This window comes from Schistocerca piceifrons, chromosome 2 (genome assembly GCF_021461385.2).
Source record: "Schistocerca piceifrons isolate TAMUIC-IGC-003096 chromosome 2, iqSchPice1.1, whole genome shotgun sequence".
Lineage (NCBI taxonomy): Eukaryota > Metazoa > Arthropoda > Insecta > Orthoptera > Acrididae > Schistocerca > Schistocerca piceifrons.
The window spans coordinates 810,911,440-810,926,204 of record NC_060139.1 but is presented as its reverse complement, the minus strand read 5'-3'; the positions used below and the strand labels follow the sequence as shown (position 1 = coordinate 810,926,204).

Genomic DNA, 14,765 nt, shown 5'->3' with positions numbered 1-14,765 from the left:
ATAGTGTTAATAACATCTATCATGACTCTCTTGTTTTATGGTCATTATTGTTATTATTATCACTATTAATATTATTGTTGTTGTTTTACAGCCGTGCCATTGCCATGTATCTTATATCATTATACGCGAAGGATGATTCCTTATATCCAAGGGACCCACAAAAGCGAGTTCTTTTTGATCAGCGGTTGTTTTTTGACTTCGACGTCTATGGAGCTATGGCGAATGTATGGGTAAGTGCTGCAATAATTATACGTAAGATAATAATATCTCAGATCTATATCTTAAAGAAAACTTGTGAAATATCGATCTGATTTGTTTTTACTGCAATGACCGACTCCAGTCTGCCTACACACATTCTCCAGTAATCTGGATCTGGTTTTTGGACACGGAAAAGCGGGCATAGGAACACTAACACTAATCACAGGCTACTGTGTACGCTGTTGATGAACTGTGATCCAGTCATGGCACACAACCAAAGTGACATAACGTAATTTTGTGCGGTTTTATTTAACCTCTAGAAAATCCCGCACAAGCTGTCAAATTGTTTGTGGGATTCCCCAGTCCGTTTGTGAATTATAGCAGTAAATCGATATGATAGAACATTGCTTCTTAATAAACATAGTCAACTGAGAAACGTCTTCTCGTTCTCTACGAGAATGAATCTTAGTAAACTCAAATATACGAAGAAAACTCTTTTGACAGTCAATACAAGAAGCCCTCATATTGAGATACGAGTGCGACAAGTTGTAACTTACCGCACATGTTACCTGCACAGTAATACTGAAAAGTAGCAAAGGGTTCCAAAGAGAATTTGTGTAAAAGAACTTAAATTCATGAGAAATAATAAGTTAGTGTTTTGCTCGTGCCATAGTAATTCGGCCATATGTGACAAAGCATTTGAAGGTTATTGGAAAGTAATGAAACGTGTATTGAAAACATATAAGATTAAATCAACGAATGTAAACCAAGGGCAAGGGAGAGTAGCTAAATAAAGTCGAGAAATGTTGGGAGAAATGGTACAGGACATGAGACGCTAGAAGTAGTACACATATTTCGCTGTATTGGCAGCAAAGTACTTGACGCCATGAAGTATGGTTAAGCAGAACAGACAAGAAGACAATAGAAGCTCTTGATATGTCATTTTACAGAAGGATATAGATGATCAGATGGGTAGATTGGATAACATGTAAAATGTACCTTTTTGTAGTCAATCTTCTGACTGGTTTTATACGGCGCCCCGCCAATTCCTTTCTTGTGTCATCTCTTCATCAGAATATCACTTCCACCCTATGTTCTCTATTATTTGTTGGATGTATTCCTAGCTCTGTCTTCGCCTACACTTTTTTCTCTCTGCAACTCCAGTGTCGTGGAAGTCATTCCCGATATCTTGATATATGTTCCACCATTTTGTCCCTTCTTCTTGTCAGTGTTTTCCATACTTTCCTTCTTTGCCGATTCTACGACGAACCTCCATATTTATTATCAGACAACCCAATTTTCAACATCCTTCTACAGCACCACATCTCAAATGCTTCGATTTTCTTCTTTCTCGTTATTCCAACAGCCCATGATTAACTACCATACAATTCGGTGCTCCAAACGTACATTCTCAGATTTTTCTTCCTTAAATTAAGCTCAATGTCAATTACTAGGAGGCTTCTCTTGTCCAGCAATGTTCTCTTCGTATATGCTAACCTGATTTTTCTATTCTCTTTGCTAAGTCCGTCATATATCATATTGTTTCCCCGGTAGCAGAAATTAACATCGTGTAGTTAGAGAGCCCCAGTTTTGATCTTGAGTTTATCATTAATCGCATTTCCCCTAGTCCTCACTACATCCGTCTTTCACGGGTTTAGTCCCAATATATATCCTGTACTCATTAGTCTGCTTATTCCAGTCAATTTCTTCACTTTCACTGAGGATAGCACTGTCATCCGCGAATCGTATCACTGATATTCTTTAACGCAGAATTTTAATCTCACACTTGACTCTCTTATTTCAGTTATGGTTCCTTCGGTGTATAGATGGAACAGTAGGGGAGAAAGAATGCACTCCTGTCTTACTACTTTTTTAAACCGAGCTATTTGCTGTTGACCTTCCTTTTTGCTTCTTTTGCATATTGCGCACCACTTGTTTACATCTTGCACCATCTTAAATTTTCGAATGCTTTTTCCAGGTCGACAAAACCTATGACCATGGCTTGATTTTTCTTAAATCTGGCTCCCATTATCAACCGCAATGTCCGATCTGCTTATCTGACGCTCTTGTCTTTCTTTAAACCACAGTGATCGCTATCGTTCAGATCCCTAGTTTTCTTTTTCATTTTTTTTGTGTATTGTCCTCTCATCAGCTTGGATGCATGCGCCACTAAGCTGATTGTCCGATATTCTTGCACTTATTCACCCTTGGTATCTTTGGAATTGTATGGATGACATTTTTTCGAAGGCCCTATGATACGTCGCTAGTCTCATGGAGTCTACACATCAAAATGAGTAGGCATCTTGTTGGCACTTCACCCAGTGAATTTAGAAATTCCAACGGAATTTAATCATTGGTCGGTTTCGTCCAGTCGATATGTTCGTTAGTTCTTCACTTTCACGGAGAATAGCATTCTGCTACACATGTCTTCTAAATTACGATTATAATAACCCCTATATCTTACATATCAGCTGCATTTTCATCACTCCGTCGGGCGAGTCCTCCCAGTCACAGGTCTTCAATGTACTCTTACCACCCAGCCACTCTCTGTGAGTTTAACTATGGAACTCTGTTGCACTCTTAATGTTACTACCTTCACTTAAAAATTCATTGAAGGTTGTCTTCACTTTTCTATATGCTAAATCAGTCCTTCCGACGATAATTTCCTTTTCGATTTTTTTCACAACATTGAAGCAGCCATTTTGCCTTGACTGCCCTACAGTTCCTGTTATTTTATTTCTAAGCGATGTATATAGCTGTAGTCCTGTCTTTTCCTGAATACTTTGAACTTCCTTCTTTCGTCAACCCGTGGAAGTATTTGTTCTGTTACCCACGATTTTTTCCTAGTTGCCTTCCTTGTACATATATTTGCCTCTCCAGTTACTGTTATTGCCATTTCCAAATATGTCCATTCCTCTTAAGCTGTATTGCCAACTGCGCTGTTCATTAACGTGGTATCCATAGCCACAGAGACCGTCAACCCTTCTCAATATTCGTCAGTACGTCAGTATCTTACTTCTTTTTACACTGACTCTCCGTACGACTCTCTTAAAATCATTCATCATTATGAAATTGTGATCCTAGTCTGCTTCTGGGGGTTCCTTACAATCCAATAACTGATTTCGGACTCTTACCATCCAGCTGTAATCTTCCGGTGCCTCCCAACCTTCTCCAAGTATGTCTTCTTGTCTTATGATTTTTGAACAGTGTATTCGCTACTACTAGCTGAAACTTACTGCAGATCTCGATTACTGTCTCTCCTCTCTCATTTCTGCTACCAACCCCATAGTCTCCCGTAAACCTTTCTTCCGCTACTACCTATTTCCAGTCCTCCATCAGTATTAGATTATCATCTCCTTTTACGTACTGAATTACTCTTTCAATGTCCTGATCTATTTTCTGTCTCTTCATCTTTTGATTATGACCTCAGCATGTATACCTGAACTGTTGTTGTAGGTGTTGATTTGCTCTCGATTCTGATGAGAGCTAGCCTGTCGTTGAAGTGTTGGCACTATGTCACTCAGTCGTACTTCCCTACTCATAACAAATCTTACCCCCGTTCTACCAGTTTCTGCTGATGTTGTATTATGTTATATTTGTCTTATCAGAAACCCTTATCTTCTTTCCATGTCACTCCACTGATTTTCTAGTTTACTTATCACGTTCAAATTTCTGACATTTCCTGCTCTCTCTCTCTCTCTCTCTCTCTCTCTCTCTCTCTCTCTCTCTTGTGGTATGTTTCCCTTTAGTTGATTATTCAGTCTTTTCTTCATTGTTACCTCCCACTTGGCAGTCCGATCCTGGAGATCGGAGTGGGTCATCAATTAGGAAATTTTGCCAATGGCGAGATCATGACCACTCTTCAACTGGTGCCGATAGTCCTTTAAATACAACTTACACGTCTTTAATGCAGTGGTCTCCATTGCCATCTGCATCCTCATGGCGTTGACGTCTGCTGATTCTACTGTAATTTGGGAACAGCTTGCCACTCCAAGGGCAAGATACCCCTGATATTGTGTCCGGTCCTCCGCCCTCTCTGACAAGACCGTCAGCAGAACGAGAGGGACTGCTCATAGACTGAGCCTTCGGCCTCCGTTGCTGATAATTTTCATTCAAAAATTAAGCAGGGGTGGTATTCGAACCTGGGACATAGGTCTGTTTGTTTATTAGTCATACCCCTCGACCATGGGTCCTGGTCTTATTGACGTGGTGCTGGAGGAAACTGACAGGTGTTGACTAAAATCCAGTCTACGTTCCTAAGACACATTCAACAGCATCAAGAATATAGTTGTGATAGTGTATAGTACGTTTGTACCCGCCAGGTTAGCTAATGCACTGCTTCCTGGACTCTGGTAGGCGCGCCAGCTCCGGATCGAATCCGCCTGGTGGATTAACGACGGGGGCTGGTGTGCCAGCCAGCCTGTATGTGGATTTTAGGAGGTTTTTCACATCCCCCTAGGTGAATACTGGGCTGTCCCTCACGTCCCGCCTCAGTTCCACGACTCCCAGACAACTGAACACGTTCACACTATTCCATGGTTTACACTAGACGCATACAGCTGGGGAACACTAATTCCGTTGCAAGGGATACAGGGTGGCGGCAGGAAGGGCATCCGGCACCTCTAAACACTAACCTTGCCAAATTCGACCTAACCTGCGCGACCGCGGGATAAGGCACAAGCAAAAGAAGAGAAGTGTGTAGTATGTTTGTAGATGACGGGGGTGGTTAATAGTTGCACAGAGATAGCAAGCCTTGAATACAATAAGAAATTTGATGTAGATTTACTTTGCTTTAGTTATGCAGAGATGAAGACGTAGTAGCTAGAAAGCTACAGTAATACAGTCTTCGGGCTACAGACTACACAAATATAATTCTAGTAGTGACTCATTAGAGAACGCTAGAACACGTAAGACACAAGTTTTGTTATCGGTGCGTAGCAAGATTTAGAGGCAGTTTATTTGCGAAGAGCTACACATACCTTTCTTGCAGTCTAGTTTACTTCTAAGTAGCTCTATACTGAGTCAAAAGCAGCAGTTGTCTTTAATGTGTACACTGATGCTATATTAACCCTAGAACACTAAAAGAGGAAAATGTTACATTGTTACTAAACCATTGGAAATTGTGTTCAAAGGTAGTCCTAATTTATAGCGTATGCACAAGTTAATTACAATTACGGTAAGGTCTCCAACGGTATCTGACATACAAAATAAGTACAAAATGTCCCGTTGTAGACGCTACACTGACGATAATAGATTGGCGGGAACCGCAGGTTGGTATCAACTGCAGTCATAAATTTTACGAAGGTTTAATAATCAAGGGTCAAGATTCATAATGGCTACGGAACGGCTTAACTAATCGTTTCGATGAAATTCAGTTGACCTTTCTCAACGATTTTTTGTATTTGCTCTAACTTTCATATTTGCTAAAACATGAGTTATTGTGAATACTAAGCTAGAACGCGATTAGTAAAGGACATCGCTTTTGAGAGTTTTTGCTGAAACTGTCGAGTCCGTTGACTGCTTAGGAATTGGAAGTGCAATATTTTTCAACGTAGCGAAATCAACGTTATCAGTTTTCTGTAGTTTTTGAAGACTGCGTCTCGATGGGCTGCAAAAGAAATAAACAGAAGACTGAAAGCGAGCTGCAGTGATTTCAGTGAACCAAACAGGATTTGCTAACAGTATCCTCGAATATATCTGTATAGGTATATGAAGTCTGTGGATATTACCAATTATGATTTATTACAGTGAGAAATAGACATTTAATGTGGAAACTATTAAAAAACTGAGGGTTGCCGAGACGTTCTTGCAGATGTGCTCTCTTGGAACGGCTAGGAGAAGTGGGGAAGGTAACAACTGGTTCAACATCACAACTGTAGTGGAAGACTTAATTACGACTGTAATGAAAACGAAATGGTGTGTAGCACATTTAAAGCGGGAGGGTGGTGGATGGAACAAGGAAGTTTTTTGTTTCCAACAACCTAAAGTGGAGCGTGGGTATTTAACAAACTTGCAAGAGCAATGTGGAGTAGTTCAGTGTAATGTTTGCGGGAGACTCTGTGTGGCCCTTATACAGTTGATGTCGAATGGATCATGATGCTCTTCGAAAAAAAAAAACAACATCTGTTCTACTTTTTTTTTCTTTTTTTAGCATGTATTTGTTCTATGCGCCAACTTGAATCAATAATTATTAGTACTCACATCTCTGAGATGGTATAATTATCCGACGGGTACCACTGATTGTTTCAATGGTTAGCATAAAGGATATTTTTGTAATGCGTCGTGCACACTTCTTCAAGTGGTAGATAAAATCTGATACGAGTCTCTTAACTGGCGTGTTAAATATACGTAAAAACTGTTGTGTAATGTCTGCTGTTACTTAAACGATAATATTTTAATATATTAACTGAATTTTTATATTCTTTTGTCATAGTGAGAAGTCTTTTTTTAGTTAGATTTGTCTCTTAAATTACTAATCCGATCTGTGAATTTCTTGTCTGTAGGGCTCAGTTATGTCTGGAAAACCACCAGACCACACATGTGTAGAAAAAGTAAATGGTGGACTAGAAACTTGGAACAGAATACTAGAAGGAAGACAGTGGCTCGCAGGGGATAACATCACACTGGCTGATTACTCTGGTTGTCTAGTTGTGACAACAACGCAGGTAATGTTGTTTTGTTTGTGCAAGATTCGTCCCTACGTGTAAACACAAAAGTAATAGACAATAATTTAATTTTATAGTTCTTATGAGAAAAATTAAATTTTAAGCTGGAACTGATAGACTAATTTGACTTATCTCCAGTGTATTAGGGTGTGCCTTTAACCTTTCTTCTATCAGTCGACATTACCCCATTTGCTAATACAAGTTTGTTCGTTTACACTGCGGAAACAAATTAAAAGATTGGTTTTAACTATTTATTTTAAATGATGCCACTTCTTGCTTCGTATGTCTACCCTCTTTTACTTGACAGTTTCTCATATTTCCGGTAAATTAGAAACTTAAAAGTTACGTGTAGGGAAAGAATGTCAGTTCCATTCTCCAATGTAGTTTTAATCACCAATATAAATATCTTTGATTCTGTAGCTGCACGTGTTGGATGGCTCTGGAATAGCTTATAAATGTGCCAGCCTTTCATCAAGCGCAGTCATTAGAATTCTATGTGTCAGTCCTAAGTATCTCAGATAAGTGTATTCTGCTTTCAGTATTTAGTATCTTTAACCTGCTCTACGAGTGTATACATTGAGGAGACGTATCCCTTAAGCTATAGCTGAAAATGTAGCTAATTTTCTGACGTACTTAGCACTGCCACATGGGCGGAACTTCAATAAATAGAAATATGATTTCATCGCCGCAAATCACTGTTCTACCTTCCGGAGAAACGATCCCACAAACTGCACCAAACGCAAACTAACAAATGACTTACATACGGTTCGCGTAAGCTCGAAATCCATCACTCTCTGCACAGGTAGCTATCAAATAAATTTCTCATGACGCTATTCAGACATTTTCAATGTATATGGCAGCCGAAAAAGTGATTGCAATTTTCGTCACTGGTGAACGTCGTTACACTGTTCAGCGATGTGGTTGTATGCTGGAAGATATCCTTATCCTACAGAGTTCTTACGACCCTTTGTTGCATACGTTATAAAAATACTTCAAGTTAATGGAATTATGAAGAATAAAGCAATTCAATGAATAATAGCAACAAAGAGACATGCAACTAACATTTTGACATCTATAACACTCAATCCACACATGATTACGAGGAAGCATGGGTGTTGGTGTGGGATCGATCAAAGAAGTTTCCTGCAATTGGTACATTCCAACACATTTCATTCTTTCCAAATTTCGCTTCATCAGCTGCTTCGTGGATTCCTGAATTTCAGAATCGGCATTTGTCTTAATGGTGTACATAGAGGAGACAAAAGTAATGGGATAGCGATACGCACCTAATTACACAGATGGAGGCAGTATCGAGTTGCGAATACTGGGCACTGCGCAAGTCTGAACAGTTTGGCTCTAGCCTCCAGGTGCTATTGCACGAAAATATATATATTTGTTACACTCAGCTTAATGGGGTGGCTGGTCTCAGTATTTGGTTATGGGTTTAGTCATAGGGTGCCAGCTCACACCTGTCGTAAATTCAATTTTTAAGCTGAAATAATATATAACAAAACAATACAGCCAGGTATTGCAGTGAAATTTAAAATATTGAGTCACTTACGTTGATTTATACTTTGTACAAGCAGTTTATTTTTCTTCAATATATTCACTGAACACTCAAAATGCAATCTGATGGGCTTTTATGTAAGGGTGGCCTTTAATAACTGATGCAACAACACTTCACTATAAAATTCATATGTCGTGATCACGGCACTCGACAGTCTGTTCACAATTAACAAAATACACTCTTGTCTGCTGTTCTAAGCCACTATGTTGCGCTCCACTTGATCGCTTTCGAACGTCGCTACATACATACTTTTCCCCGATCTTGGCTTACAACCCACCACTATCCCCAGATGCGCGGCATATCCGGCTCTTAGCGTTGCTCAGAACCAACTCCCCGTCATCAAAGATGGCTGCCCTACCAACCCTCGAAACGACTGCCTAACATAAAAAATTTTTGACAAAAAATACGAATATTGGAAAACTAAACACGAAAACGTATATGACATACTGAAAAGTATGGAAAATATTTGGTATCTGCTACCATTTTTTCGCAACTAATGTTCTTGTGGCGTGATATTGCTTTTCCCGGATTTTTGATACTAAAAATAAATAAACGAATAAAAATACATGCTCAATTACTCATCTACTTCTTTAAACTTCAGAGTGCTGCCGCTAGTCTCGTTTCTTTAAATTTATTTATTACGAAAAACACAGTTTCTCTTAGTCGAATCCCATATTCCGACGTCTCATTCAACATTGGTACATGTTTTGCTAAATCGGCTATGATTGCTCGATGTAGCTCTACTAACCGCATCCGTAGACATGTTGTTTATATTAATCGAGTAAAGCATTTCCGCGATATTAGCTTTTCAACGTTCATAAATTTTCAATTTTTAAGACGACAATAACTTTTAAACTATTAGATATTTGTGTGGCGCGTCTATATAATTTAGTTTTATGTATTTGTCTGTCCTTGAGTGGCAACTCGCACCTGCGTGTCACACTTAGTTCTGTTTCTATCAACTTTTCTGTGGGATATAAATTTCTCCAAGAGCGCAAACACGGTCATATGCGCCCCTGCCAAGTGTCCACTTGGGTTTTTCCAGCGCTGCGTATACGCTAGCGCCGCTCGCCGTGGCCGCCAGCCACGTGCTCTGCGGCGAAAATTGCCGCTCTAGTCAGAAAAGAGAGAGAGAGAGAGAGAGAGAGAGAGAGAGAGAAACGTTTAAATGGCTCTGAGCACTATGGGACTTAAGATCTGAGGTCATCAGTCCCTAAACTTAGAACTACTTGAACCTGACTAACCTAAGGACATCACACACATCCATGCCCGAGGCAGAATTCGAACCTGTGACCTGTGACCATAGCAGCAGCGCGGTTCCGGACTGAAGCGTCTGGAACCGCTCGGCCACAGCGGCCGGCTCCGCTCTAGTCTCCTGCCACAGCTCGTATTCTCACAGAGTACACAAGGCATTGCAGGAGCTGTCATTTGTATGCAGATGATGCACGTGAAAAGACTTCAGACTTGATTACGGCCACACAACGCGAATTAACAAACTCTGAACACGGAATGTTAGTTGGAGCTAGATGCATGGGACATTCCATTTCGGAAATCGTTAGAGGATTCAATATTTCGGGATCCACGGTGTCAAGAGTGTGCCAAGAATAGCAGATGTCAGGCGCTATCTCTCACCATAGACAAGGCAATGGTCGACGGCTTTCACTCGACCGACAGCAGCAGAGTTTTCTTCGAGTTTTCGGAGCTAACAGACAAGCAATAAATCATTGTGGGACGTACGAGGAAAGTGTCCATTACGACAGTCCGGCGAAATCTGGGGTTAATGAGCTGTGGCAGCAGACGACTGACGCGAGTGCCTTTGTTAACAGCAAGGCATGGCATGCTGCACCTCTCCTGGCCTCGTGACCATATCGGTTGGACCCTAAACTACTGGAAAACATTGACGCTGGAAGGTGACTCCCGATTTCAGTTGGCAAGAGCTGGTTGTAGGGTTCGAACGTGGCGCAGACCCTACGAAGTCATGGAACCAATTAGGGTTCGAATGTCGTGCAGACCCTATGAGGCCATGGACCCTAGTTGTCAAGAAGGTTCAAGTGGCTCTAAGCACTACGGGACCGCTCGGCCGCAGCGACCGGCCCCAAGTTGTCGACAAGGTTCTGTGCAAGCTGGTGGTGGCTCGATAGTGATGTGGGCTGTGTTTTCTTGGAATGGAATTGGTCCTCTGGTCCCACTGATCTGATCATTGACTGAATATGGTTATGTTCGTCTACATGGAGACCATTTGTTAACATTCATGTCCCAAAACAACGATGTCATATCACCGAGCCAAAACTGTTCGCGATTGTCTTGAAGAACATCGTGGACAGTTCGAGTGAATGATTTAACCATCCACATCGCCCTATATAAATTTCATAGAACATTTATGGGGCACAATCGAGAGTTCAGCTGGTACACGAAATCCCGCACCGGCAAACATTCTCATTTATGGTCTGCTCTAGCAGCAAGGGACTTCGACCGACTTGTTGAGTCTATACCACGTCCAGTTGCTGCACTAGGCCTGGCAAAAGGATATCCAACGCGATACCTGTAGGTTTTGTCATCTCAGTGTGTATGAAAACAATGCTGGTTTCTATGTAAGGCGTTGTTTACAAACCATGAGCAATTTAAACTTCACAAAATGCAGTAACCTCCAGTTGAAATAACGACCTTCACCTCTCAACGAAAAGTGCATACTCTTCAAGTATCATCTATCAGGGGACTTGAAACAGCACATCGCGACTCCAAGCGGCATCAGGACCATACCATAGGGGCATGCCAGAAAGTAAGTGTTACTATGACAGTGTGGTAGATGGAACTCTATTTTTGTCGGAAAAATTTGGATAATTAAGATATAAATCTCATTTTTCCTTCTTAGCACACGGTGTAGCAGACAATCACTTTCATTTAGTATCGAATTGAATATCCTGTTCGTGGATCAGTTAACTGACGTACTTCCCAGAAGAAGTTGATCAACAAAACCGAATCGAAGATCATTTCAGTACAGGACCTCCATTGACACTTACCACTGAAGAACAAGAGCAAATTACTGATATTTCTTCAGACTTCACAATGAAATCGAAGCCCGTTTACCTCATGACTGCTTGTGTTTTGGAGCTTGGTGAACAAGAGTATCAGCAAGTAGGTAACAAGGCCATTCGAGTTTTGATACCTTTTGCAACATTCTATTAATGTGAGGTAGGTGTTTCAGCATTGCCACTCATCAACACATATAGAGATTGTGAATTAATGTAGAGAAAGAGACGCGAGTCGCGTTTTTCCTATCTTGTGAAAAACTGATGATGAAGACAGAAGCAAGCTTGTCCTTCCTATTGATTCTGTTCCAAGAATAAGATGTGCTAGCATTGAAAATTTATTAAAATGTGTTGTGTCAACAGTTCATAAAGAGATAACTACTCTGATTCATTTTTCGCAAACTTAAGTTTATTTAGCCACGCTTTGAATCGCATATCATGTGCGAAGGGAGCCGTGGACCCCAAAAATTTGAAAAATACTTACCTATATCGCTAAGTGACAGACCTGCAAATCCGGAAAACAGTAACTGAATCCAAGTTGGAAGTTGCCTATGTAATGGCTTCCAGTGGCAAGACAAATCTGATGTCCAATATTTCACATAATTGTTGAGTGAAAGTAAAAATTAGAAATGTTCTCATGATCTGCTCATGAAGAGGTATGATCTTACGTTACACGTTTAACACAGTAAGACAAGTATTACACTTAGAAACGCTGCTTACGGGTGTGTCTTCATGTAGCGTCATCCACGGGGTTCAAATACCCGGACTCTTCATCTACGTTTGGGAATGAGAGCACTTAACGACTTTCAACAGACTTAGCAAATAATTTGAAAATGGTGAGGAAACTTTTTCATGCTGTTCCCCCCTCCCCCCTCCCTCCATCCCCCCCCCCCCCCACCACCACCACTCAAAATCATGATAGCAAAGAAGTTTACTCGTTACTACTTTTTCGGTACTCATATTCTCGAACTTCAGCTTCAGACATGACATTTTACTTCATTACTTCATTACTACTAGCTATATTCGCAACACATTTTGCAAACAGTAGCCAGATATGCCACTGAGAGTCTCTGCTAAATTATATTATTGTAACGACAGATCAATCAGAAGATGTGACGTGATAAACCTTGAGATGGACGAGAAACTAGGTTTTGCCTGAAATGGAGCGCAAATTTCCCGGACTATACTCATCCAGCGTTTGATAACGAGAGCACTTAGTGACTCTGAACAAACTTTAAACATAATTTCAGACCTTATCTGAACTTTTTCTTCCTTACATGCTTAACGTCAAATATCTCACACATAAATTCATTTATAGGGTAGTCGGAAGTTTGAAGATGTTTTATTCATGGGAATTCGATTATTTAAAGAACTGGGGGTTTACTGGTTACAAACAATTGGTAACAGACATGCTGCTGCAGTTATTACAAGATTTAAAAATGGACATTTTGTGATAGATGTGGTATCGGTAGGAAGGATGTCTAGCCATAGATTACTACAGACCTTCTCAACAGAGTATTTGGAGATCGTGTGATAGCTGGGTAGGGGAATACAAAACAGCAGGCGTGCTAAACAAACTTACCAACTCTGAACTTTTAGATGTTGCGAATATTTAAACCAGATGTTTACGAGGAAATATATACTGCTCACGAAGACAAGAAATGTCATTTAACATCGGTCCGTGCTGCGATAAGTCAAGATGAAAGTAAACGTTGAGGAATCTATGTCTTGAATGGCTTAATTTCGAGCATTTTTTGCATTTGGTACATTGGGGTAGACGTTTGTGGAGCACCTTTTGATGACAGTAGAGTTGCTTGTTACTCTTTGAGCGAGTTCCATGTACCTTATGTCGCTGAAATCATCTTCTAATCGTCTTTCAATTTCCACAGAATAAAGTATACAATAACCATTTAACAACATATTCGTTGACTAATTCGACAACTATGAATGTTAGTAATTGAATGCATACGTCAGAAAATTCCTTACACTGCGCACTTAGATGTTGAGGAAATGTCACGTCGATAAGTTAACTCACTCTTAACGCTTTTGCTCTGCCCTACCTTAGCTTTTTCACAATCTGTGTGTATTAGGAGAGTTCTGCTCAGTTTGTATTAGGCAATTCTCGACTTAAATGTGGACTGATATATGCAGAGTATTAACTAATAATATATTCCTTTATCCTCTGTTACAGATTATCCCAAAAACGGATTTTAACCCATATAAGTACAAAAATGTTGCTGAATGGATTTCTCGAATTGAGAGTTCTAGTCAGAAATATGTAGAAGAGGTAAAAGTGTTCCGTGAAGCTACGAGACCTATTCTAGAAAAAGTAAAATAAAGAAGTGTTATCATTTGTAAATTATTTGCTGTGTATGATTTATTTCACATGTAAATATTTATTTTAAGAAATGTGTTAATTTATTAGAAACCTGATATCTACGCCTTCAATATTGACTGTTATTTCATATTTAATAGTGTTGGGATTTGATAACTCTCCAAGTAGATCTCCAGTTATGGCAATCTATCCTCTGCAACAAGTAAGTGCCCTCATGTGCTTCCATTGTAACTGGACTTAAATTCGCTAAAGGCGACACTAACAGAGTTTCAGTGTTTTCCCTAAACAGATTTATACATTACCATTACGACAATAAAAAAATTATTGTGAGTATACATTATAGTAGGAGGCATGTATGTAAGCTGCAGGGAATTCCTGGATGTAGAGTTAGTAAACGGACTGGACGTCTCTGGCAGAAACATAACTGTAATCCCAGTGGGCATCGAGTGGAACTGAGCTTCGGTGACATGTGTGCGCCATTTCATTCTACTTCGACTCTTTGACCGAGTTCGTTAACGATGGTGGTTAGCGAAGGTTCATGTGACAGTCTCTCAGAAACACAGGCCCACATATTTCCACATAGTGTGAGATCTGAAGAACATGCTGGCCAAGGCAAAGTCAGCCACCCTCTGTGTCGAGGTAAGTCAGCACAACACGAGAGGTAAGTGGTGCTGCGTTGTATTGTTGAAAGTCAACATCATGGAAACTTCGAACATAGGCTATTCTGTCCAATTGAAGCGTTAGATGGTCAAAATCCAGAGCTGATTGGAGGATCCTGACCATAATGTTCTAAACGTTCTGAACTGGGGCTGGCATTATCTTTCTGGAATGTAAGAGAAAGATGGCTTGCCCCGTTGGCCAACAAAAACGGGATCTAGGTCATCGTCAACGTTTCGTTGTGCTTTAAGGGTGCCGCGGATATCAACCAAAGGGGTCCTGCTACGAAAAGAAATAAAAACCCAGATCATCAC

The 14,765-nt window shown here is 40.3% G+C and overlaps 1 protein-coding gene across 1 annotated transcript in view; it reads left to right on the top strand.

The window, feature by feature from the left end:
* The window catches only part of LOC124775886 (glutathione S-transferase D5-like), a 76,823-nt gene extending 63,026 nt beyond the window's left edge, over window positions 1-13,797 (top strand). Inside the window, exons 4-6 of the mRNA XM_047250719.1 lie at window positions 92-230; window positions 6,702-6,863; window positions 13,651-13,797. Coding sequence (XP_047106675.1) covers window positions 92-230; window positions 6,702-6,863; window positions 13,651-13,797 — 448 coding nt within the window. The remainder of the gene's footprint in view (window positions 1-91; window positions 231-6,701; window positions 6,864-13,650) is intronic.
* Window positions 13,798-14,765: the final 968 nt, after the last annotated feature.